The sequence below is a fragment of the Daucus carota genome, chromosome 9 (assembly GCF_001625215.2).
Source record: "Daucus carota subsp. sativus chromosome 9, DH1 v3.0, whole genome shotgun sequence".
Taxonomy (NCBI): Eukaryota; Viridiplantae; Streptophyta; class Magnoliopsida; order Apiales; family Apiaceae; genus Daucus; species Daucus carota.
The window spans coordinates 25,477,639-25,504,878 of NC_030389.2; the positions used below are offsets into that span (position 1 = coordinate 25,477,639).

General features: G+C 35.2%; 1 protein-coding gene across 1 annotated transcript; it reads left to right on the forward strand.

Moving 5' to 3' along the window:
* The first annotated feature begins 20,300 nt into the window (after positions 1 to 20,300).
* On the forward strand, positions 20,301 to 21,217 carry LOC108201329 (uncharacterized). Its single transcript, XM_017369624.2, has 3 exons — positions 20,301 to 20,478; positions 20,565 to 20,650; positions 20,720 to 21,217. The coding sequence occupies exons 1-3, from the start codon at positions 20,344 to 20,346 to the stop codon at positions 20,985 to 20,987; spliced, it is 489 nt and encodes a 162-aa protein (XP_017225113.2). The 5' UTR covers positions 20,301 to 20,343; the 3' UTR covers positions 20,988 to 21,217.
* The last annotated feature ends 6,023 nt before the right edge of the window (positions 21,218 to 27,240 follow it).

A 27,240-nucleotide genomic window follows, 5' to 3' on the forward strand; every position in this document is an offset into this window, starting at 1 on the left:
TCCTGAAGATGTTGATGATGATGATGCATTTGATTCTGCTTATTTTGAAGCTGAGGAAGAAGGTCGTTTCGAGGAAGGCTTTCTTTTCGATGAAGACCAGTCTGTGGACCCTGAGCACATAGAAAAGGTCAAAATGTTTAAAGCTCAACATGAGGCTAGCAAAGCAAAGCTTCAGGAACTGCAGAAACTGGTAGATGAAAAGAGGACAACTGATGAGTTGGTCAAGCTGGAGAAACAGAAACTATGGGATGCCAAGTGCAAGGAAAAGAGAGAGGATATCTCCAGGAAAGTTGGTGAAAGCTGGGATATTGCAAGACAAATCCTCTCTGGACCTCAAAGGGAACCTTTCAATGATGGTAAGTTCAAATCCTTCATTTATGACCTGAGAGAGGCTAACCCTAATGAAGATATGTTTATGCGTGCTCTTGCTCTCGAGTTAGAATATATAACTATTGGTGTCAAGAATCTTCTCAATGAATGGGAGATCATTATTTCTACTCAGAGAAACGGAACATTCAGGGTTTCAATTGATTTATTCAAGTTTCTATCTCTAACTGAAATCTGGGTGATTCGTAACAAGATCAGACGCAGCTCAAATCTGAATGAACTCCTTCGTGACAGACTTATGGATTGTGCTATTCATAACAGTCCACAAGTTGTCAGAAAGCCTTACTGTGTCAAGTTCATTCACGAGAGAAAATTTGGAACCTTCTACCTGGACAACCAACATCTTCTTAAGTATGATGTGAGTCAGTTGGTTCTTGTATCTACAATTCTACGTACCAAGGGCTTCGCTACTAAGGCCAAAGCTGATGCTGATACTGAGATTGTAAACTACTGCACAAGGAGAAACATTCAACAATACTTCAGGAAGATGAAGTATATCAACCAATCTCAGCCAGCAGATTTCATCGAAGACCCTGTGGATATAGAGGATCAATATTATCTTTCATTGGCTCGTGAAAGAAAGAAGCGTGGAGAATCCACTGCAGCTGAAGAGCCTACTCAGAATGAGCCTTCTACTCCAATTATTCACTGTTCAGATGCTGAAGAAGGAGAAGTCACTCGTTCTGAGTGAATAGATTGATTAGGATATTTTGTTAGATATGTTCAAGGAACATCCTTTTGTAATCTATTTTTGATCATGGTTTAATGTTTAATGCAAGCCATAAACTTTTGTTATTTACATTCCTTTGTTTAAATCTTTGTCTTATCTGTTAGTTGAGTTATCCTCTAGGAAATTTGCATGTTATGTTAACAAACAAATAGGGGGAGATTGAAAGGCATATGTTCAGCCTATTTGTATTTAAAGAGATACAACTCAACTCAGATAAGAAAGCTCAGTAAATAGTAAGTCAACGGAATCCGTACGAAGAACGTCAAATGATTTATGGGAATTATATATCAGATAAATTCCAGGATGCTGCTGCACACCACTGAAAGAAGTTCATTAATATGTTCAAGCCTCAGTGCACAAATAATCTTTTGTGGCACGTCCAGGAGTTCAGAAGATATAAAGTTTATATACTTTATTTTATCAGAAGATTCCATTTAATGAAGAAGTACTTACAAGACGAAGACTCGACGAACAAATCAATTTCTTAATGTTTATTTGACAAAGAATATTTGATTTAACTAGATACAGATGAACCAGACAGTACATCTGTGTATCAGTTATTCAAATTGAATATTCGAAGTCAAGCAGAGTTGGTGGTTCGTTCGTTCGACTGATCAAGACGGAGTTATTAATGTTTAAAGAAGACGGGAAGCAATTCTACTGATGAAAGGGTGATTAAATATTTAATAGATTATTATTTCACTTCTCAAATAATTAAATTAATTATGTAATTTATTTGTTAAATTAATTCACTCTCGAATTAATTTAATTTATGAATTTATATGATTAAATTAATTAAGTGGATAATTTTCTATTTAAATATAATCTACAAATAACATTCAATCATCCACTCAAGCTCAGCAAGACAATCTGAGATTGTCTTACCGAATTTTCCAACTGCCAAGACAAAACAGATTGTCTGACCAAAGCTTTGCCTGCAAGACAATGGCTGAAGCTTACAAGACAATTCTGGATTGTCTGCCCGAGTATGCACAGCCAAGACAATCTTGATTGTCTGACCGAGGCAATGCCTGCAAGACAATTCCTGAGTCTTTCAAGACAATCTTTGATTGTCTGCCCGAGGATGCACTGCCAAGACAATTGGATTGTCTGGCCGAAAGAACAATCCTGCCAAGGCAATATTATTGTCTTACCGAAGTTCTGGATTGTCTTGCTAGCGTTAGAATTGTCTTTCTGCTGTGTCTTGTGCTTGCAAGGCAATCTAAAATTGTCTTGCCCTTTCCACTTTGTCTTTGCTACTTACAATTGTCTTGTCTTTCAATTGTCTTACAAGTACAAATGCTTTGCCTATAAATATGGCTTTGCATTCTTCATTTTGAGTGTTCATCACTTTGTAAATCAAAGCATTTGTAAAGCTTTCAAGTTGTTCGTAACTTGCTTGATCGTTATATCCACAGTTTTCTGTGCTTTGATAACCCGGTTGTTTTAATCACTAAATCTAGAATATACCCTGTCGAATTTATTCTACGAACTTTAGTGGACATTAAAACTGAACCATTTTAATTATATAACGACTTCAAACATTGTTATATTAATTAATTATAATCTGATTAACAAATCATATTCAATCAGATTCACTTCCGCGATGATTTGGTACTGATTTTATTCAACCCCCCCCCTTCTACAATCATATCTGGACCTAACAATTGGTATCAGAGCGGTTGATACCATTTTCCGTATCAGATCCTATACACACTCTGTAACGTCCAAATATTTTTTTTATTCGAATTAATTTTATTCCAAAAATTAATTTTGATTTAAAATATTTTTCTTTCAAAAATCCAAATCTCATCCAAACACTATTCATCTTCAACAAGCAAAGGAGGATACAAGACTGGGATGGTGGACAGAAGTAAATTTAAATGTTTCAACTGTGGTGAACCTGGACACTTTGCAACTGAGTGCAAGCAGCCCAAGGTTCAAGGAAAGAGAAAGGATTCGTATGATGAGCTGAAGCAGAAGTATGATGCCTTAGTAAGAAAGCATCATGGTACTTCTGGAAGTCAAAGCTTCAAGAGCAAATCATATCTAGCAGAAGGGAAAAGCTGGGATGATACAGATAGTGATGAAGAAGAGCAAATTGGGAATGTTGCTCTCATGGCTAATGCTGGATCATCTTCACCTCCTCCTGCTGGAAGCTTTCAGGTAGATCCTACATGCCCTAAACTGTTTATGAAATTAGGACTTGAAAGAGATGATGCTATTAAAAAGATGAAAGCTGCTAATCTTAAAATTGATACTTTAGTCTTAGAAATTCATGCTTATAAGATGAATGAGATGAAAGTATTAAAACCTAAAATAGAACAATTGACTATGGATTTAGGATTACAATGTGCTAAAGTCAAAGTTCTAGAGAAAGGTGAGATTGCTTTAAGACTTCAGCTAGACGAAGAGAAAGTGAAATGTAAAGCCTTTAAGGATGCCTCCTTGATAGTCAAAGAACTTAATGATAAACAAGAGATCAAGAGAACTGTTGGAATAGGCTTTGACTATAACAAATCTGTAGGTAAGGCTAGTAACATTACTCCTTTTAAGAAGAGTGCTGAGGGGAGAGGGATTCCTTTTGTTTTGAAAGATTCCCTTAAACCTTTGTTTAAAACCTCAGAAGCTGAACCTCTCTTAGAGACTCCTGTTGTCATTAGATATGAACTAAAACAGGAAGACCTTAAAATGAAAGAGAGTAATGAGATGAGAGATGAGATTCTGACAAACCTGAAACCAATCAAAGTGAAAGGCAATGTTAGGTTGCCTAAAGCTGGTTTAGGTGTCAACTCTGAAAGAACTAAGTTCAACAAGCCTAATAACTTTGTGAATAGTAAGAACAGAAACAATAGATGCCATTCTACTGAGAATTTTAAAACTGTTAACAATAGTAGAGTAGAATCTGTTGATGTTCCTGTTATTATGACTGATACTCCTGTTGTTCCTGCGTTTGATGCATGTCATAAATCTTGTAGTGTTGATAATTGTATGACTTGTGCTTTCAATTTGATGTCTGCTTATTTTAAAAATTTGCATGCTAAAAATGAAAACACATCGCCTAGACAACACACAAACAACAAGTATGCTAGATCAAAGACTGCTAGTCCTACTCGTGTTAGGAAGGAGACTTATGTTCCAAAGCCTAAAACTAAGGTTTATAAGGCTGTTGTTAAGGAAGTAAGTTCAGTCAAGTCTGAACCAAGTATCAGTCCAAGAGGCTCTGTTGTTACACCTGATAGAAATCAGTTCTTTAAGTTTGCTGGACCCAATCAAGTGTGGGTCCCAAGGAATGCTTAATCAAGTTGTCTTTTGCAGGGTGCCAGTGGAATTGTTCGTGTTACCTGGGTGCTTGACAGTGGAGCGTCAATGCACATGACTGGCAATAAATCCCTGCTAGAAGACATAAGAGAAGGAGCTGGCCCTACAGTCAGTTTTGCTGATAATAGCAAAGGTCGTACTGTGGGATATGGCAAGTACAAAATTGGAAGGATCATCATAGAAGATATTGCAATAGTTGAAGGACTTCAACATAATCTCCTGAGTGTCAGTCAATTTTGTGACAAAGGTTATTATGTTCATTTTGAAAAGGAGATATGTATCATTAAACATATCAAGGATAAGCGTCCTTCACTATGTGGCATAAGTAAAGGCAATATATTCGTAGCTGATTTGTCTTCAGGACCAGGAAACGAAGTTCACTGTTTCTACACCAAAGCGTCTGCTGAAGATAGTTGGTTATGGCATAAGAAGCTCTCACACCTCAACTTCAAAACCATGAACTCTCTAGTCAAGAGAGATCTAGTGAGAGGGTTGCCTTCCCTGGAATTCTCAACTGATGATCTTTGTGAAGCTTGTCAGAAAGGAAAAGCGAAGAGAGCATCTCACAAAGGCAAAACCATCAATACCATTACAGATCCACTTCATTTGTTGCATATGGATTTGTTTGGCCCTGTGAATGTTGCATCTATTGATGGAGGAAGATATGCCTTGGTTATTGTGGATGACTTCTCAAAATTTACTTGGGTTTACTTCCTGGCTTCTAAGGATGAAACTCCCCTGACAATAATTGATCATATCAAGTTGGTTGAATTGGAAAAAGGTGTTCCTGTAAAAGCTGTGAGATCAGACAATGGAACTGAGTTCAAAAATCAAACTCTAATCAACTTTTACTCTGAAAAGGGAATTAGAAGGCAGTATTCAGCACCAAGGACTCCTCAGCAGAATGGAGTCGTCGAAAGAAAGAATCGTACACTGATCGAAGCTGCAAGGACTATGATTGCTGAAGCAAAGCTTCCTCTGTACTTTTGGGCTGAAGCTGTGTCTACTGCCTGCTATACCCAGAATAGAACTTTGATCAACAAGGATCATATGAAAACTCCATTTCATCTGTATAACAACAAGAAACCTTATGTCAAACATCTTCATGTCTTTGGAGCCAAGTGTTATGTTCTCAAGGATGGTGAAGAGAACTTGAACAAGTTTGAGCCAAAGGCATATGAAGCAATTTTTGTTGGTTATACAAATAATGCTTATAGAGTTTTTGTAATTGATACTCTGTCAGTGAAAGTTAGTGTCAATGTTACATTTGATGACACTAAACTTCCAAGTCTTCAATCTGCTGATCCATCTGAGTCTCTGAAGTTTGACAACTATCCAGACTCTGACTCAGATGATGATATACCACCTGAGGTTGCAACAGGAGATGACAACAATGATAATGATCCAGGCAATGGTGGAGAAAATGGCAATAATGCTGGAGATTCCACTGATGCCAGTGGTGGATCATCAAGTCAACCTGGCAACAACTCAGGGGGAGCTGATGGATCAACTAGTCACACACTTCAGCTTAATGATAATACTGCTGAATCATCAAGGACACATCTTCCAAGGGAAAGGATTTGGAGCAGAGATCATCCCTTTGATTTAATTATTGGTGATCCTGATGTTGGTGTCAGGACTAGAAGTGCTACGACAAATGAATGCCTATTCTCTAGGTTTCTATCTCAACTAGAACCAAAGAAAATAGAAGAAGCACTTGCTGATCCTGATTGGGTTCTTGCCATGCAAGAAGAACTCAATCAATTTAAGAGACAAGAAGTCTGGGCCCTAGTTCCAAGACCAAAAGGAAAATCTACAATTGGAGCTAGATATATGGGTCTTCCGTAACAAGTTAGATGGTGATGGCATTGTTGTAAGAAACAAAGCCAGACTGGTTGCAAAAGGTTATTCACAAGAAGAAGGAATTGATTATGATGAAACCTATGCTCCAGTTGCTCGTCTTGAAGCCATCAGAATATTTCTTGCATTTGCTGCACACTCCAACTTCAAGGTATATCAAATGGATGTGAAAAGTGCATTTCTGAATGGAAAGCTAGAAGAAGAAGTATATCTGGAACAGCCCCCTGGCTTTGAAAATCCAGAGTTTGCTGATTTTGTATACTTCCTATTCAAAGCTGTCTATGGACTCAAGCAGTCACCAAGGACATGGTATGACACTCTCTCTGAGTTTTTAATTGAAAACAATTTTACTAGAGGTGTCATAGACAAAACTCTCTTTTACAAATTGCATGATAAGGATATGATATTTGTACAAATATATGTTGATGATATTATATTTGGTTCTACTAACGATAACTTGTGCAAGAGATTTGCTAAGTTGATGCAGAGTAACTATGAGATGAGTATGATGGGTGAACTGTCCTACTTCCTTGGTCTTCAAGTAAGCCAAAAGGAAGATGGAATATTCATTTGCCAATCCAAGTATGTCAGAGATCTTCTTCGAAAGTTCAATCTAGAAGATTCTTCACCGGCAAAGACACCCATGGCCACTGCCACAAAGCTTGACCAGGATAAATCTGGTAAGAAAGTTGATATCACAAGCTATCGAGGTATGATTGGCTCTTTACTCTATCTTACTGCAAGTAGACCAGATATCATGTTTGCAACATGTCTGTGTGCTAGGTTCCAAGCTGATCCTAAAGAATCACATCTTATAGCCGTCAAAAGAATCTTTAGATATCTTAAGGGTACACCTGGATTGGGTATTTGGTACCCTAAGAATACTGGTTTTGACTTAACCGGCTATACAGATTCTGATTATGCAGGATGCAGGATTGATAGGAAGAGTACGTCTGGAAGCTGTCAATTTCTAGGACGTCGGTTGGTTTCCTGGTATAGCAAGAAGCAGCACTCAGTGTCTACCTCTACTGCTGAAGCTGAGTATATAGCTGCTGGTAGCTGCTGTGCTCAGATCTTGTGGATCAAGAACCAACTAAATGATTATGGTGTTGTAGTAAACAAAATTCCCATATTTTGTGATAATACAAGTGCCATAGCCATTTCCAACAATCCGGTTCAACATTCAAGAACCAAGCACATTGATATCAGGTATCATTTCATTCGAGAACATGTCATGAATGGTACAGTGGTGTTACATTTTGTACCTACGACTGAGCAAATTGCTGACATCTTCACGAAACCACTGGATGAATCCACTTTCTCTAAGCTGGTTTGTGAATTAGGAATGTTAAATATGACATAGTTCTCTTGTATATATTTTTCATATGCATTATATGTTTTTGTATATTTTTTGTGAATTTTTTGTATAATTATATCTATATTATTAGATTTTATATGATTTTCTGTATATTATCTGATAATATTCTGAGTAATTATGCATGCCTGTATTTTAGTCTGCAATTTTCTAAGTGCTCATACACTCCCCTGTACTATTCCCTAAGCATTTAGATAATTATTTGTAATTATTTTGTATTTTTCAAAATTAATTAAGCATAAATATTTGATTTTAAGTTAATTCATCGTTTTGAATTAAAGTTAAAGTCATAAGTATTTATATTTAGTTAAAGTTGTAATTTACAAAATATTTGTGTAATATATAGTATTGTTTTTATTATAGATTTTTGATGTTAATTGCAAAATGTTCTATCTTTTTAATTAATCAAAAATCATATTATTATTATTATTATTATTTGTTTTTCAGCAAGACAATTACATTGTCTACTGATTGGCTCGGCAAGACAATTAGATTGTCTTGCTGAACCGGTTTTTCTGATTTTCAAACAACTCGGCAAGACAATTATATTGTCTTCCCGAGTCTGCCTTTAAGCCGCATTTTGTATCAGTAAGACAATTGAAATTGTCTTACTGACACTTGATTTTGTCTGCTTCGTTAAAATCTCGGCAAGACAATCTCAAATTGTCTTACCGAGACTTAAACTCGTGTTTGTCTTACTGTTGTGTATATAAATCGCTGTTAGACAATCAAGCAAGACAATTTACATTGTCTTGCCCAAAGCTTCATCTTCTCCAACTCGTATACATATATATATATACACGATCGTTCTCGGTTTTCAAGTTTCGCCACGAAAACTTGCTGTTTTACGGTTCTTCAAGCTCTTGCTTGCTGGTTTCGATTAAATCTCTGGATTTAAGTCGAAACTCTGCCGATTTTTCACGAAAATTAAACCCGTTTTTGGTTGTGATTAGCTTGGGTTTTTGGCTGTTTTCGAAGCTTGGATTGGATTGATTATCTGCGTGTGCCATCAATACTGTAGTTTTTGCCGATTTGCTTGTGTTTGAATTTAGGGTTCTTGGTTTTTGGATTTGGGGGTTTTTGCACTAAGGCTGTGTTTGGTTTGGAGTTAGTGGAAATTGGGTGTTTGTTCTTAAGGACACGTTTGGCTAAACTGAGTTATTTGGGACTTAAGGCCGTGTGTGAAATTCTAATTTGTGGAGTTTAATTGATTAGTGCCATTATAGTTAATTAACTTTTAATTCGATAATTTTTAATATTTCGAATTATTAATTAATTAATCAAGTTTAATTATTAGTTGAAATTTGCGAGACATTTGAGAATTCACATTTAATTTGAAAAATTCTCGCTTAATTCAATTTTTAATTATTCAAAATGGCCGGAGAATTCGTGGTTGCTGAGACTAATTACCTTGCTAGCCTTAACCCTGACGACTGCTCAGATAGATTCCGGACTTGGGTCAGATTTCTTTCGAGACAGAGTTTAGTCAGTACTGCACTCACTACAGATATAGAAGTCAAGCTGCAACCCTTGTTTGACTTCTACTCAAATCCTGTCAACTCTATGACCCTGGAGAACTACAAGATAATAGGGGATCTACCTAACAGAAAGAGGATTGTAATCACTGTCGATGATGTGAACCGGATCTTAGGACTTCCAAGGGACAATTTTGAGCCAGATCCCTCAGAGGATGAACTAAGACAATTCTTTCAGGATATTCACTATCAAGGTCAGATTTTTCTCCCGAAGATGTCAAAGGGAAATCTGAAAGCTGAATGGGATGTGTTCTTTGACACCCTTGCCAAGGTGTTTGCTCCCACTAATCGAAAGAACTTTGGGAATATCTCTTCAATGCTGCAAATCTTTGGATTCAGCATAGCTTATAACCGTCGAATCAATTTTGGGAAGATATTGCTGAGGGAGATTATCAGAAAGATGGGGTCTGTTACACAGAGATCAATTCAGAGGAATGAGAAAGTTGAATGCTTCTACCCCAGGTTTCTGATGTTATTCATGAATGATAAAATGGATGATGCTGATAGGCACATGTACGTAGATTCTACTGTTGTTCCTATTCAGAGGACTTGTGGCAAGATCCAGACCCGGCTGGTGAACAAGAAAAAGCATGACAATGTGCCACTGGTGGTAACTCCTTTCATGCTAGAGCAATTCAGTGCTCCATTTCAACCTGTACAAGTTCCAGAACCACTTCAACAGCAGCAATATCAACAACAAGCTCAACAACAAGCTCAACCACAAGAACAACCGCAACAACAATCACCTCCTCAAAACTATCAACCACTTCAACTACTTCAAGACTATCAGTCATCCAGTCAATCCTCACATTACTCTCCCTACAACCCTCCTTACAATTCACCACAACAATCAACTCACCAATCATCATACAATTCTCCTCACCAATCTCAACACCAATCCCCTCCACAATACAACTTCTTCCCAGACCAACAAGCCTCCATTCTTCCCTCTCAATCTGAACCAACACCTTCACCTACACATACACATACCATTCCTCAACCACAATCAACTTCTCAGCCACTGCCTGCTGATTCTGCTATCAATCCTGGCCTACAGGACTTCAGGGCTGATTTACAGGTAGCTCAGGTACTTTCTAATCTCACTGATACCTTTAATATTGATATTGCAGATTATGATTGTGATATTGGATTTGATTTCCAGACTCCCAGCATTGAACCTGAAAACACCCAGGTTCATATCCAAGCTGATGTTTCCGCTTCAACTACTGATTCTTCATCAAACACTTCAAACAACACTACTTCAACCCCTGTTGTTAGAAAGGTAGCCCGGAAACGGAGTGGGAGTGCACTTTTACGAGATCCCGCAGCTCTGTCTCATAAGAAGCAAAGGGTGGCAGAACCAGAGACAACTGCAGCTGCATCCATTTCCTCCCAAAAGGATTTGGACTCTGAAACGGTAAATATACAGTCTCTAGATTCATTCTCTCCACAGAATGCATTTATTGAAATTGGCCGTCCGACCGCGGTATCCTGTAAAGAGTCAAGCACACAACTAGCACTCACGCTAGTAAACACTGAACCTGTGTCTTTTGATTCTTCACTTAGAGAGAGCACAGAATTTCAAAACATGTTATATGAAAATCTTTCTGATCACTCTTTCTTTTTGGATCAGGATCTACTTGGCAACTTGCAAGTACATCAGCCTTCACAGGCATCTGAAGGACAATTTGTTCCTTCACTTCCTACGGTTCCATCTCAGGGGACTATGGTTGTATATACAGGTTCTGGTGACGGTGTGAAAACTACGAGTGAAATCAGGCAAACACCGAGCGAAACACATGCACGAGAGGATAGTGAAAAATCTTTGAGTGTTCGTGAGGTGAGTGCACACACCAACACAGATCTGTTACAGGAACAAATGGCTGCTCTGAGGGCTGAGATAGAAAGGTTGAATGCTGAGAATGCAAGATTCAGAAGTGGAGAGCTGGTGACTCTGCAAGAGAAAGTTGTTTATCCCTCCTTTACTTCTCTGAAAAAGGAATTGGATGATCATGTACGGGGCATTCACTCTAGGATGGACAAATTTGATACAACTCAGGAGCTCTGTCTGACGAAGCTTGACAACTTGGAGCAAACTTTGGCTCAAGTTGTTCAACACTTAAAGATCAATCCGTCAACATCTCAGTCTACTCCAGAGGATCCCTCAACTAAGGGGGAGAAGGATAAGGATGACAAAGATAAGGATGACAGCAATGCTGGTGCTGCTGATAGGGGTGATAAGGGTGGTGATACTGATAGGAGTGATAAGGGTGGAGAAGGAGCAAGTGAAAAGGATTCTTCTGCAGCTAGCAAATCAAAAGGCAAAATGCCTGAAACTGAGAACATCTTCACTAATCAGGATTATGACAACATTCCTGAAGATGTTGATGATGATGATGCATTTGATTCTGCTTATTTTGAAGCTGAGGAAGAAGGTCGTTTCGAGGAAGGCTTTCTTTTCGATGAAGACCAGTCTGTGGACCCTGAGCACATAGAAAAGGTCAAAATGTTTAAAGCTCAACATGAGGCTAGCAAAGCAAAGCTTCAGGAACTGCAGAAACTGGTAGATGAAAAGAGGACAACTGATGAGTTGGTCAAGCTGGAGAAACAGAAACTATGGGATGCCAAGTGCAAGGAAAAGAGAGAGGATATCTCCAGGAAAGTTGGTGAAAGCTGGGATATTGCAAGACAAATCCTCTCTGGACCTCAAAGGGAACCTTTCAATGATAGTAAGTTCAAATCCTTCATTTATGACCTGAGAGAGGCTAACCCTAATGAAGATATGTTTATGCGTGCTCTTGCTCTCGAGTTAGAATATATAACTATTGGTGTCAAGAATCTTCTCAATGAATGGGAGATCATTATTTCTACTCAGAGAAACGGAACATTCAGGGTTTCAATTGATTTATTCAAGTTTCTATCTCTAACTGAAATCTGGGTGATTCGTAACAAGATCAGACGCAGCTCAAATCTGAATGAACTCCTTCGTGACAGACTTATGGATTGTGCTATTCATAACAGTCCACAAGTTGTCAGAAAGCCTTACTGTGTCAAGTTCATTCACGAGAGAAAATTTGGAACCTTCTACCTGGACAACCAACATCTTCTTAAGTATGATGTGAGTCAGTTGGTTCTTGTATCTACAATTCTACGTACCAAGGGCTTCGCTACTAAGGCCAAAGCTGATGCTGATACTGAGATTGTAAACTACTGCACAAGGAGAAACATTCAACAATACTTCAGGAAGATGAAGTATATCAACCAATCTCAGCCAGCAGATTTCATCGAAGACCCTGTGGATATAGAGGATCAATATTATCTTTCATTGGCTCGTGAAAGAAAGAAGCGTGGAGAATCCACTGCAGCTGAAGAGCCTACTCAGAATGAGCCTTCTACTCCAATTATTCACTGTTCAGATGCTGAAGAAGGAGAAGTCACTCGTTCTGAGTGAATAGATTGATTAGGATATTTTGTTAGATATGTTCAAGGAACATCCTTTTGTAATCTATTTTTGATCATGGTTTAATGTTTAATGCAAGCCATAAACTTTTGTTATTTACATTCCTTTGTTTAAATCTTTGTCTTATCTGTTAGTTGAGTTATCCTCTAGGAAATTTGCATGTTATGTTAACAAACAAATAGGGGGAGATTGAAAGGCATATGTTCAGCCTATTTGTATTTAAAGAGATACAACTCAACTCAGATAAGAAAGCTCAGTAAATAGTAAGTCAACGGAATCCGTACGAAGAACGTCAAATGATTTATGGGAATTATATATCAGATAAATTCCAGGATGCTGCTGCACACCACTGAAAGAAGTTCATTAATATGTTCAAGCCTCAGTGCACAAATAATCTTTTGTGGCACGTCCAGGAGTTCAGAAGATATAAAGTTTATATACTTTATTTTATCAGAAGATTCCATTTAATGAAGAAGTACTTACAAGACGAAGACTCGACGAACAAATCAATTTCTTAATGTTTATTTGACAAAGAATATTTGATTTAACTAGATACAGATGAACCAGACAGTACATCTGTGTATCAGTTATTCAAATTGAATATTCGAAGTCAAGCAGAGTTGGTGGTTCGTTCGTTCGACTGATCAAGACGGAGTTATTAATGTTTAAAGAAGACGGGAAGCAATTCTACTGATGAAAGGGTGATTAAATATTTAATAGATTATTATTTCACTTCTCAAATAATTAAATTAATTATGTAATTTATTTGTTAAATTAATTCACTCTCGAATTAATTTAATTTATGAATTTATATGATTAAATTAATTAAGTGGATAATTTTCTATTTAAATATAATCTACAAATAACATTCAATCATCCACTCAAGCTCAGCAAGACAATCTGAGATTGTCTTACCGAATTTTCCAACTGCCAAGACAAAACAGATTGTCTGACCAAAGCTTTGCCTGCAAGACAATGGCTGAAGCTTACAAGACAATTCTGGATTGTCTGCCCGAGTATGCACAGCCAAGACAATCTTGATTGTCTGACCGAGGCAATGCCTGCAAGACAATTCCTGAGTCTTTCAAGACAATCTTTGATTGTCTGCCCGAGGATGCACTGCCAAGACAATTGGATTGTCTGGCCGAAAGAACAATCCTGCCAAGGCAATATTATTGTCTTACCGAAGTTCTGGATTGTCTTGCTAGCGTTAGAATTGTCTTTCTGCTGTGTCTTGTGCTTGCAAGGCAATCTAAAATTGTCTTGCCCTTTCCACTTTGTCTTTGCTACTTACAATTGTCTTGTCTTTCAATTGTCTTACAAGTACAAATGCTTTGCCTATAAATATGGCTTTGCATTCTTCATTTTGAGTGTTCATCACTTTGTAAATCAAAGCATTTGTAAAGCTTTCAAGTTGTTCGTAACTTGCTTGATCGTTATATCCACAGTTTTCTGTGCTTTGATAACCCGGTTGTTTTAATCACTAAATCTAGAATATACCTTGTCGAATTTATTCTACGAACTTTAGTGGACATTAAAACTGAACCATTTTAATTATATAACGACTTCAAACATTGTTATATTAATTAATTATAATCTGATTAACAAATCATATTCAATCAGATTCACTTCCGCGACGATTTGGTACTGATTGTATTCAACCCCCCCCCCCTTCTACAATCATATCTGGACCTAACATCATCACCAACGGTAGTACGAACCAACGGAATAGATGTTAGCACAAGTTTCTCCGAAATCCCGCTCGAGTCAGTTTGGTTCTATTAGGTCTCCAATTGTAGAGTCATTGTGTGAATCCGAGCAATAATATACAATAAATTGTTATAAATTTCTCTCATTTCATCAATTTTGGTTGTAAGTACTAGGCACCAAGCTCCTACATGCTCGCAGGTATTGGTAGTATGGTTAAGTGAAATATGCACCAGACAAAATTTTAAATTTTGTAGGTAAACCACACTACCATGGCCATGTTTTTGTTTCCATGACCCGGGAGTGAAGTCATGATAAGGCCAGGAAGTTCATATCATAGTTACCATTAAATGAGCTCATTGTTAGAAGAAGAATTCTTGGTAGCATTCATAAAAGGTTTTAATTGTTAGAGATCTTGAAAAAATCATCACTGGGCTCAATTAGTCAAGTATAACGTTATCTATTCTAATCATTTTATTGGGATAATACATTAAAGATTCAGCTCCTTAAACATAAGAAATAATTTCTAGACAATCCTCCAATAATAATAATATCATCACTAACAATAAGTAAAGAAAGAAAATATTCATAAGAATGAAAAACACACACACACATACACACATACACATAAACAAAATAAAATAAATTTTCAGATTACTTTCATTCTGAGCACAAACAATAATCCATCTTGGATGGTGAATCAACGGGGAATAATTTGAGAAAGATGAATTATGAATTGGCTTATGTGTAGGGTCATGGTAATTATATACACATAAAAATATAGATCTTGTAGTCTAGTGATACTTTATGCCCATGTTAGTTCAAGTTTTGCAAAAGGTCATGCAGTTCAAAATTTAAATTGTCTGTTATTTTAATATCTTCAATGAAATGATAAAAATGTATGTATTTATCTGAAGAATTTAGATGATATTTTTACAAAATTATTATGAAAAAAGATATTAATATTTTGATGATATCTTATGTCTATGACTAGTTTTGATAATTCTTGTATAGAAACAATCATCAATTAGAATCATCAAGCTACTCATAGATCTAAGATATATCATCTAAATCTCAATATCAGTGTTCATAATAATTTTTCTAAAGTATCATCTAAATTATTCATATGAATTCCTATATTTTTATCATTCTACAAAAGATATCTAGATAACAAATAATTTAAATTTGAATTTTTGCACCATGTGCAACATTTATTATTAACATGGATATAAAGTTTCATGCCGCTATAATTTTTATATGTACAAAATTATCATGACCCCTCACATAACTCAATTCATAATTCATGTTTCTCAAATCGTTCCAATTTGATTTAACGCTGAATATAGAAAATTGTGTGTGCTCGAGAATGAAGGTAATCTATAAATTTATTTTATTTTATTTATGGGGTGTATGTTATGCTTGTGAATATAATTACATTTCCTTACTTATTGTTAATGATGATATTGTTATTATTGTAGGATTGTATCTTTAATATACTATCCTGGTAAAATGATTAGAAAAGAAAACAGATTAATACCAACATAGATTATTTCAAGATCTCTGACAATTAGAATCTTTTATAAATGCTACCAATAAGTCTCCTTCTAACAAGCACTCATTTATAGGCAAATTATTGTGGGAACTTGTTGGCCTTGTGTTATGCGTCTTGCACACAAAAACCATGGTTACTGTGGCTTACTTATAAACGAGATCTAGTTTTTGGTACTTACAACCAGAATCAAAATAAGAGAAATTTATCAAAATTTATTTTATATTATTTCTCTTATTTATAGGATGACTCCACAAATAGGTGATCTAAAAGAACACAAGTCACTCATGACTCATGAAAACTTGCAATAACATCTATTCCGCTGATACATACAACTGTTGGTGTTGGTCATTATGATCATATGCAAGATCTTTTGTTCCAAAAGTTAGTAACAATAATGGTGATAAGAATGGCTTGGCGACCACATCACATGCGCAACAATTTCGACCTATTAAGATGCACTCAGAGTGTCATGGCATAAAGCGGGTTGTTGACGAAGTACCACCCTAGGAAACTAATATTGAACAAATGGCATTAAGATCGAGGTACAAAATGAAGTAGGGGAAGACCGCGAAAGAAGCCCTTGAAGCGGGTGGGAAGAAGTTATGTGCACACCTTGTTTATCTCCCGTGATCGGGATGTTGTTGTCTAAGGATCAATTAATGCACCACAAAAAGCCTCTAAAAAGTGTAAAACAAGTTAAGGAAATACGGTAAAAAAAACTGGGCATGAATGTTTCCACTCCCTAAGGATCAGTTGTTGCTATACAAGTGGCACTTAAGATGGCAAAATTAGGCATGGGAAGGCCACTAAAGAACCTGGGAAGCTCAGATGTTCGCTACTCTGCATGGATTAATTGAAAATCCAAAAAACGTACTAAGGAGGGCAAAAGGAGGGGGGAAATGCCATAGAAGAAATCGTAATAACATAGATTTTGAAGGCAAACATGTTCTCAACCTTAGAGAAGCTCAAACTTTTAAAATTATACAAACTTAAAAATATTAGGGTATAACACCATGTTATTTTTTCAAAAGCAAATATTTATCTAATTAGAAAAAGGATAAAGCAAACTCAATTTAAACCTTTATTAGAACAAGGAGTAACCGCACCAGACTAGCATCAAATCCAATATGACTAAATACCTAAGACCGTATTAAATTAGATTCAAAGGGACTGCCAAATTGAAGCAATTACTCCATCCTCGTGCACCATACTATAAGTTCATTAAAAAATAAGCTAAATACTTTCTCCTTGTTTACTTACACTACCTAATACGTTAGTTACCACTTCTTTTATGACATTTTCTTCCTCTTTTTGCCCTTCCCAGTACCACTAATGGAGCTTCAACTAATCCATAGGAGTAGCACATTCGTGCCTATATTCTTTGGCGGCGATCCCCTGCCTTGTTTTGCACTCTAATTATGTGCCACTTGTAGAGAAAAACCTCATCCTTGGAGAGTACAAACATTCACGCCCCAATTCTTTCTTGGTCTTACCCTAACTTATTTTACACTTTGAAGTGCCATTTTTGGTGAATCAATTAATTATTAGGTAACAACAACATCATGATCATAGGAGATAGAGAAGGTATTCACGTACATTACTTCTTCCCACCTATTCCAAGGGCTTCTTGTGTGGTCTTCCCATCTACCATTTTGTACCTTTTGGCCCTAGTTGTTCAATAATAATTTCCTGGGGTGCTGCCTCATCAACAACCCACTATGTGCCATAACACTCTCAGTGTGTCTCAATGTGTCTCATGGCACATAGCAGGTTGTTGAGGAAGCACCATCCTAGAAAACTATTATTAAACAAGTGGCACAAGAGATAGAAATTGAAGCAGAGGAAGGCCACACAAGAAGCCCTTAAAGCTGGTGGGAAGAGGTTATGTGCACACCTTGTTTATCTCCCATGATCAGGATGTTGTTGTTTCCAATAGATCAATTGATGCACCACAAAAAGTCTTTAAAAGTGTAAAACAACGTACGGGAATACCTTGAAAGAATCTGGGCACGAATGTTTCCACTCCTCAAGGATAGGTTGTTTCTCTACAACTGGCACTTAAGATTGCAAAAACAGGCGGGGGAAGGCCACCAAAGAATCTAGGCACGCATGTTGCTACTCCGTAAGGATTAATTGAAACCACAAATGTTACTCGGAATTAAGGACAAAAGAAGGCAATAAAATGTCATAGAAGAAGCAGTAATAACATACATTGTGGAAAGAAACAAGGAACAAGATTTTACTTATTTATTTAAAGAAACGTATAGTATGGTGTACCTCATTGATGCAATAATTGTTAAGTTTTAGTAGTTCAAATCTAATATATGGTCTTAGGTGTCTAGTCTCATTTCATTTTATTCTATTAGTATGGTTTAGTCATTCCTTGTCCTAGTAAGGGTTTGAATTGAGTATATTTTATCTTTTAAATAATTAAATATGTTCTTTGAAAAATAACCTCAAATTGTTCATATTATATTTTAAGATTCTATTAATTTAAAAGGGAAAAATATCAAAGGCATGATTCACTTCTTTAAAATGTATCAAAATCATCACTAAACAGATTCTTGACTCAATATCATCATTTATTTTAGAAAAGTGATCAGTCCGTCAAGGTCAATACAACTTTTAGTCAACTTTAACGTTTTTGGTTAAATAGTCTGTTAGTTGTATTACATGTCATTTAGGTGGATCCAGGTAGGCTGCTTAGCTGGTAATAACAAAATAAAAATAATGAAAAAAAGAGAATTATAAATACAGTAAAATAAGATATGCTACAGAACATACAAATAGAGAGTGGAGTCGATAGGCGGGAACTAGAAGGGGATAAAACCCTAATCTCAACTTGCAATCTAGAAGATTTTGATTGATTCTTCAAGGTTATTGCAGGCTAAATCAAACACGTGGATCATCACTAGGCAAGGTAACTTATTCTTACTTAGTCTCCATTGATATGTCGTGCATGTTGTTTATTTTTATTTTGTTGTGTGAATGATCACGTTTATCCACTCTGCTGCTTGTTTGTTTGTTGATATGCTGAGTATATGGGTTTTTCTTTACAATCCATAATTTTTATGCAGAATGGGTTCTAGGGTTAAGATTTGTGTACACCATCATGGTACTACTGACATTATTGAAGATGTGGATACTAGCAAATTATGTATGCTCCATCTGTTGAAATATTCAGAAAAGTTTAAGTATAGCAAATATGATTTTCTTTACTTCCAAACTGATGGGCATAGCTTTGAGAAAGGGGTAAGACTACTGTATGATCAAAACACATTGGAAGATATGTTGAAAGTTTGTAAGCCATATAATTTGATTAATATTTATGTTGATCATAAAAAGAGGTTCCAATGTACTGATGAACAACCAAACAGAGATAAAATATTAAAATTTAATATCAAAGATTATGATTTGGAAGAAGATGAAATGGGAGGTGCTGATCATTACTTAGATGAAGAGGAAATAGGGGGTGGTGATTTTGATTTGGAGTATGAAGCAGAAGAGGGTGAATATGATGAGGAAGGTGATGTTAGTGATGCTGACAGACAGGAAGGCAGGAACACTTTCAAGGTTCCTGATTTAGATATAGATATTGATGAGGAGGAGTTTGCTAGTGATGAACTAAGATCTGAAAATGAATCTAGTGGGGATGAATATGTTAAACAAGGTTATGTGAGTGTTGCTCCTGGTAAAAAAACAAAGAAAAAATTCAAGTTATATAATGAGAACAAAGATGGTCCTTTTAAGTTTGAAATTGGCATGAAATTTTCATCTATGGAGGAATTTAGGACTGCTGTTAGAGAATATGATGTCAGGGAGAGAAGAGCTCTTCATTTCATTACAAATGACAATGACAGGGTCCAAGTGGGGTGTGAGAAAGGCTGCAGATTTTATATTTGGTGTGGCAAGTTAAGAGATGCACAGGCTGTTCAGATTAAGACATTGCTTGACGACCATCTATGCACTAAGCCCTATTATAATAATCTGATAAGTGTTAAGTTTTTAACAGAAAAATATGGTGATAGGATTAGACATAATCCACAATGGAAGGTGAAGGATATGATGGAAACAATTAGAGAAGAGCTTGAAGTAGAAGTGCCTAGAATCAAGTGCTCTAGGGTTAGAAAAGCTGCTTTGCAAGGTGTATTTGATAGTTTGAAAGTACATTACTCCAGGGTAAGGGACTTTGGTCATGAATTGCTGAAAAATAACCCTCAAAATAGAGTTGATATTAGAACAAGCAGGGTCAGTGATGATGATGTGAACAAATTCAAAAGAATGTATATATGCTATCATGCACTAAAACAGGGATGGAAACTAGGTTGCAGGCCAGTATTAGGACTCGATGGATGTTTTTTGAAAACACCTTGCGGGGGCCAATTATTGAGTGCAGTAGGTCGGGATGGAAACAACATGATGTTTCCAGTAGCATATGCGATTGTAGAGTCTGAAAGTACAGATAGTTGGAAGTGGTTCATTGAGTTGCTTGGAGAGGATTTGTCGCTTGGAGATGGTCATGGTTATACCATCATTTCTGATCAGCAGAAGGTATACCACTATTACCTGTAAAGTTTGTTATTTGTGTATTTTTCAGTTTTATATCACTACTTATAAAGGCTATGTAATTTTCGTAGGGTTTGGATAATGCAATTAAACACTATCTTCCAAGAGTGGAGCACAGGCTGTGCACGAGGCACCTTTATGCTAACATTAGAAAAAGGTATGCAATAAGTAGCTAAGTTTGTAACTTCATATATATAAATATTGAATTAGTTATTTTAACTTGTAGATACAAAACCGGTGCTATTAGAAAGGCTTTTTGGTTTGCTGCTTGTGCAACATACCCTGCTGCTCATCAGAGAATCATGAAGGGTTTAGAAAAGTTATCGAAACCTCTCTCTGATAAATTAAAAAATTTGCCTCCAAGTAGCTGGTCTAAAGCTTTTTTTGGAACACACTCGGTATGTGACAATGTTGAGAACAACATGTCCGAGTCTTTCAACTCTTGGATCCTAAATGAAAGGTTAGTTTCTAATTACAATTACGTCTTAAATTAACTAAGATTGACCATAATGCTAGCAACCTTTAATGTTTGAATTTGCAGGTTTTTGCCAATTTTGAGTATGTTTCAGGAGTTACATTTCAAACTCATGACAAGAATTAGACAAAACAGGGAGAAAATGTTAGCGACTGAATGTACAATCTGTCCTAACATTAAGCTCAAACTTGACAAAGCTGTAACTGCTTCCAGGAATTGGCAAGCATCATGGGATGGTGATAGAACTTATATGGTGAATTTCTTATGTTAAATTGCAGTTTTAGAATGAGGCACTTGCATTGCTGAATAAGCACTAACTGAAATTATGTATTATGTAACAGGTTAGACAGGGTACAAGGTCTATCACTGTGAACTTAGATAGAAAAACATGTGACTGTAGGCACTGGGATTTGACGGGAATTCCCTGTCCACATGCTGTGAGTGCTATTCACGATAGGAGACATCAGCCTATTGATTATGTTTCAAAGTATTACTCTAAAGACATGTATCTGAAGGCTTACAGTCAATCAATCTCAGCTCTAAGAGGAGAAGAATTTTGGGAATTCACTTCAGCTTGTGAACTACTACCACCTGAAATGCCTACTGCACTAAGAGGGAGACCTAAGAGGTTGAGGAGAAGGGAGGAGTGGGAAGGAGGGACTCAAAATAAGAGTCAAGCAAACATGTCTCAAGTTCCTGATGTCCCGGATTTACAGAAATATAGGGGAGGTAAAGTAATGCACTGCAGTCTATGTAAGAAGCCTGGACATAAGAAGACAACTTGTCCTACTAGGCATGACCAACAAAGAAATGCACAACAAGGGAATGATGCACAAGCTGAAAATACTTATGATCAGAACACCAGAGTGAATAAACAGAGTGGCACATGCAGGCCCAAGTTACCGGTGAGGAGACCTGCAGCACCTGGTGTGGTCATCAAAGACCCTATACCGACACCAAAGACAACCCCTGATTTAAATGATGTTCTAAAAAAAAATAAGGGCAAAGTTAGTGAGACATCATGCACTAAAAGGAAGGATAGGCCTTACTGGATGACTAACTGCTTGAGGAAGAAAAAACCTTAAATATCATCGGACTCTTTTTAGTTTTTTGCATGCTTTTGTTGCAGGCTGCAGTAGTATTTTGGTATGTTGTTCATGATCAATATTAAGTAATTTTTGTACCACAATGTATGCACTCTTTTATTATTTGTGGAATGAAGATGTTACTTCAGTAACTATATTATTTTATTTTTTAATAAATACTTAGCCATCACAATTAACTGCAAAACAGGAATTAATGGAGACAATTTAACTTATGCTAGATTTGTAAATTATTAAAAAAATATATGTCTGGCAAAAAAAATAATTATTAAAATAATATATGTCTGGCAAAAAAAAAAAATTGTTAAAATAATATATGTCTGGCAAAAAAAAAATTATTAAATAAATATATGTTTGGCAAAAAAAATTATTAAAAAAATATATGTCTGGCAAAAAAATAATTATTGAAAAAAATATATGTCTGGCAAAAAAGAATAATTATTAAAAAAATATGTCTAGCAAAAAAAATTATTACAAAAATATATGTTTGGCAAAAAAATAAAAAAATATATGAATGCTAGTATACCTAATATGCATATAATGCTCTCTGGAGGTAGATACGCAAGCATGATAAAAAAAGTGGTCACAGTGCCACGTCCAGAGTTTCTGCCACATCAGAATACATAAACGTTATAGTTGACTCAGATATGAGTTGACTTTGACGGACTGATCAATTTTTTAAAATAAATGATGATATTGAGTCAAGTTTCTGTTTAATGATGATTTTGATACATTTTAAAGAAGTGAATCATGCGTTTGATATTTTTCCCTAATTTAAAAGTGGGAACTTCATTAAGGTTTGGAACATGTTTAAAATCTAAACATTTAATTATTTGAATTATATAATATAATGAGTTAAGTAAGTGTTAACTCATGTTGTGATGTTTAGACATTGAAGAATGTAAATGATGCATGCACTAGAAAAATAAGGATGTGATTATTGATTTGAAATACAAAACACTATTCTTTGACAAAAGTTCTTTTCTTGAGGGATTTCTTGTAAAAAGATAAGATGATATACATCACAAGATAGATAAAATAATCTTACCTTCCTTTTATCCAAACAGTGAGCCATTGCTTCAAATTTATCTTGAAAGGAGGCTCTGCACAAATCCTTCTTATTATTATTGGTTTCGCCGCCTTCTAATATGAAGTACAAACCCTAATGAAGGGTGTTGTATTCTCAGCCCAAGTTTAATATCTAGAGCGCAATATGCCTGGTTTCACCGCCCTTCTAATATGAAATACAAACCCTAATGAGGGTTGTTATGTTCTCGGTCCAAGGTAGATTCTATTGGGCCACAACTAATATCTAGAGTCAATAAGCCTTATTCATATACACGTCTCTCAAATTGAGGTCCAAACATAATGATTAGATTGGGCCGTTCAAGGTTATTTATTTAAGAACCTTACAACTAAATTATTTCATATCTCAAAATCTCCGATAGTTAATTAAAATTTTCTCAAAATAATTATGCTCTATTCACAAAATCTTGTTTCTCAAAATTTAATCACCCAAACTTTTATTCAAATAATAAAAATAACTAAATTATGACTATTTACTATAAGAAATTTTTGTTGTTTACAACCAACTAAGAACCTAGATTTTATACAACATTCATAGTCCACCTCTCGTCCAACCATCTCTAATTTATAATTTTGTTTCATTAAAATGTCGTTTGAATCCATCTTTCTACTATTTTAAGCAATTCATTATCCAACATTGATATACGAGTCTTCTTTTTTCGACAATAAACGGTCGAATATTTTTATTTTCGACCTTGTGCAACTATTCGAAATTAAACATGTCAAAAATAAATAAATAAACCTGTGACCAAGATTCGTGGGAGAATGTGTGATTATGCCTCATGGATGAGAACCTGTCGCTTAAGTACGGTATACCTTGATTCAAGTAATTTGCAGGCTATTACGTGAACTCGTGGGTTTACCGAGTGCGCACCGGAAGGGTAGCGGCTGCGGGTTCCTACGTTAATAAATGAATAAATAAATAAATGATCGAACTTAATTAATTCCGACCGAATTATTAGACCAGGTAATTTCAACCATATACGATCATGATTAGCATTTTGAATTTTTCAGCCCAAAAAATTATTTCAGGCAAAAAATGCAAAATTGATTGAACATACATATTAATTTCGACCAATTAGAGTTAAACATACTTGGTCGAATTTAATTGGTCAATCTTTATTTTTGATCGAATTTAATTGAATAATAGCATTAATCATGTGGTCGAAATTAATATATCATTCTTTTTTGTAGTCGAATTTAGATATTCAAATGAAATCGAATCGCCTCCAATAATATCACATAAATCGTTTTGAATTTTTTTTTAGGAACAATGGTGGGAAAATTTTCACTCGGGAATTAATTCCGAGCGCTATCTTTTCAACCAATATTGTGGGAGGAAAAACTTTCTCCATGAGATATTTTCGACCAGTCATATCCAATCCCCGGTGGAACTTATATATGTTTTGGACAAGTTATTTTTTATCAAAGTTATTTTCAACCTCTTTTAGTCGTAGTTCTTATTTTCGACCATTTACATTATTCCGTATTTATTTTCGATCATTTATATTCGACTGCCTTTATTTTCAAATTTATGTTAATTAATTTGTGTAACTCCTATAATAATGAGTCAAGATTAATTTGTTCATTACTGTGTAGGTTACAAATTATTTAAATTGGGGTTAGAGAATTAATTTATTGGGTTACAATTTTAATTAGCTTGGGGGTTACATTTTTTCCCCTATAAATTGAGCCCATTGCTTCATTGTTTGACACACAGAACAATATACAACTCTCTCATATTTTCTTGTATTCATAGAGTTTTAGGTTCTAACTTTCCGCCAGATAAAAGCAGTGTTTGTTCAGTTCGGAGGAGGCGGGTTTGTAAGTACTTTCAAAACACATATTTGTTATATTCTGGAAGACAAAACACATATATTCGTTATATTCGGGAAGACAGAAAGGTTATATTCGGGAAGACAGAAAGGTAAAACATGCACGTTCCATTACCACAAGGAAGGAGTTTATCTGTTTTAAGTACAACATGGTTTTCACGTGCCTGGGGAACTTGTTTGGTATTTTGGTGTTGATTATTTGATGCCAGGTACTTTCTTATATAATATTTTTACACAATTATTATAATAATCATGTATTCAGACAGCTGATATTGAAGGTTTGGTGTTCCTTCTCGTGCTTGTTCTTTATTTAATTTTTGAATCTGTACATAGTATTACAATCTTGCATGTCACTCTCCTCTTACTTGTAATTTTTGTTTATAATAATCTTAATATTATTTATGAGTATTTAATTATATTTCAGATTTTCACAACTATTTACTTACACGCTAATGTTTATTGCCTTAAATTTGTCAATTCTTTCTATAATTTTAGTGATTTTAAATTAGTTACCAAATAATTAGTTTATTATATAAAAAAAAACTGGAGACATTTTTTTGCCAAAGACACTTATTAACTAGCCGTTTATTATTTGTTATTGTCATTATAAGATAATAAAAAGTTCTTTCCTAATGCCAGCATGCTTTTCGTTCATGTAAAGCCCGATATCCGTGCATCAGATACATATAAGTGTAGCCTTGTCTTCTTTCTTTTCTTCCTTTTTCTGAAATCGTCACTGCATCAATAACATCACTCACTAATGATTACTTACTATTCCAAATCACTGATTACAAATGCACCATAACACTCAACATATCACCTAAATATTTTTATCATGACGTCTTCCAATTTTATCTAAAAAATTTTGGAAGTAAGAATTAAACACAAACGTCACTTTCTCAAATTCGTTAACACCATGCCTCTCCTGAAAACTTGAGCAAAAGGACATGAAATTAATAAATGAAGAAATTGTCTCGTTATCTTTCTTACAAATTGGACATAATTCCTCAAATGGTACTCTTTTTTAAAAGAGCTACACCATTACAAGAATACACTATGTAGTTTGCCTCCAAATAAAGTTCTTAGTTTTTGATGGTATTTTTAAACTCCATATTTTCTTTAAAAATTTAGGATATGCTAAATATAATCAATTATTTTTTACTCAAATACCTAAAAATCTACATCTTTCTCGGTTATTTTTTTCAACTTTTTTCCTTTATAGTTTTACTCTACACTAACCCTTGTATAATATGTCAAAAGTAAAGAAGGTGGAGAAAATAAAGAAATTAAGATTTATTTTGTATAATTCTTGGTGAATAAGAAGGTGAGAATTATTGGGAAATTAATACGCATCTTCTATATGTGTAACTAATCCCAAAAAACATGATATGGGGTCACTTACCATCGACTTACCTAGTGTTGGATCGATCTAATAGGATGGTCCGCGTTTGAGGTTTACTTCTAAAGGTCTCCCATAAAAAAATTTTAAAAAATCAAATTTTGTCAAACATGCAAGTAGGCATATGTGGTCGTCTCTGCTGATGAACATGATGCTGGAAAAATAGTATCATAACTATTCGTGCAAATGTGTAACATGTGTTCGACCTCACGTATATACACCATGGGTATTCAGCTTTTTTTCTATTCCTAAACATTTTGATACTTGTATGTTGTAAAATGATGTACGAGAGACCTTTACCTTATTACTAACCGGAGTTCATGTAAAATGAATTTAATTAATATTTTTATGGGGATTTTTGCATTCTTTATATATTATATGAAAATACTATAATCTTGGAATAAGTTTAATTATTATTTAAATACATACAGAGTAAAGTGAATTATATGTACTTGCACTTTAAGCACAACACCATTTACAATATCAACTTTTAATAAGTGTCACATGCAATACTCAAGTTTCGAAATTTTTACAAAGTGTGTCTCTCCGTTAATTTAGGCCAACAACCTTAATTTTATTAAGGACTTTTCCTACAATTCTCCGTTTTAATAGTTATATTGAACCAAATCAACTTAAATCACAGTCACTTCTTTACATCATTTCATCAAACAGATGATGTGCTATTTAATCATTATTCAAATCAAATTAAAAAGCTAATTAAGGTTAGTAATCCTCTGGAATTTGCATAAATATATACTCATTGAATATCTATGCAGAAACAAGTGAAGATCAGAACATGTCTAATCAAAATGGGATTTTATACAATACAATATCCTTTAGAACTTTTTT

Excerpts from the sequence above, each read along its gene's own strand:
- LOC108201329 (XM_017369624.2), top strand. The coding sequence starts at position 20,344 with ATGATGTTTCCAGTAGCATATGCGATTGTAGAGTCTGAAAGTACAGAT. Across the intron at positions 20,479-20,564 it reads TCATTTCTGATCAGCAGAAG|GGTTTGGATAATGCAATTAA; the intron begins GTATACCACTAT and ends TAATTTTCGTAG. Across the intron at positions 20,651-20,719 it reads TATGCTAACATTAGAAAAAG|ATACAAAACCGGTGCTATTA; the intron begins GTATGCAATAAG and ends TTTAACTTGTAG.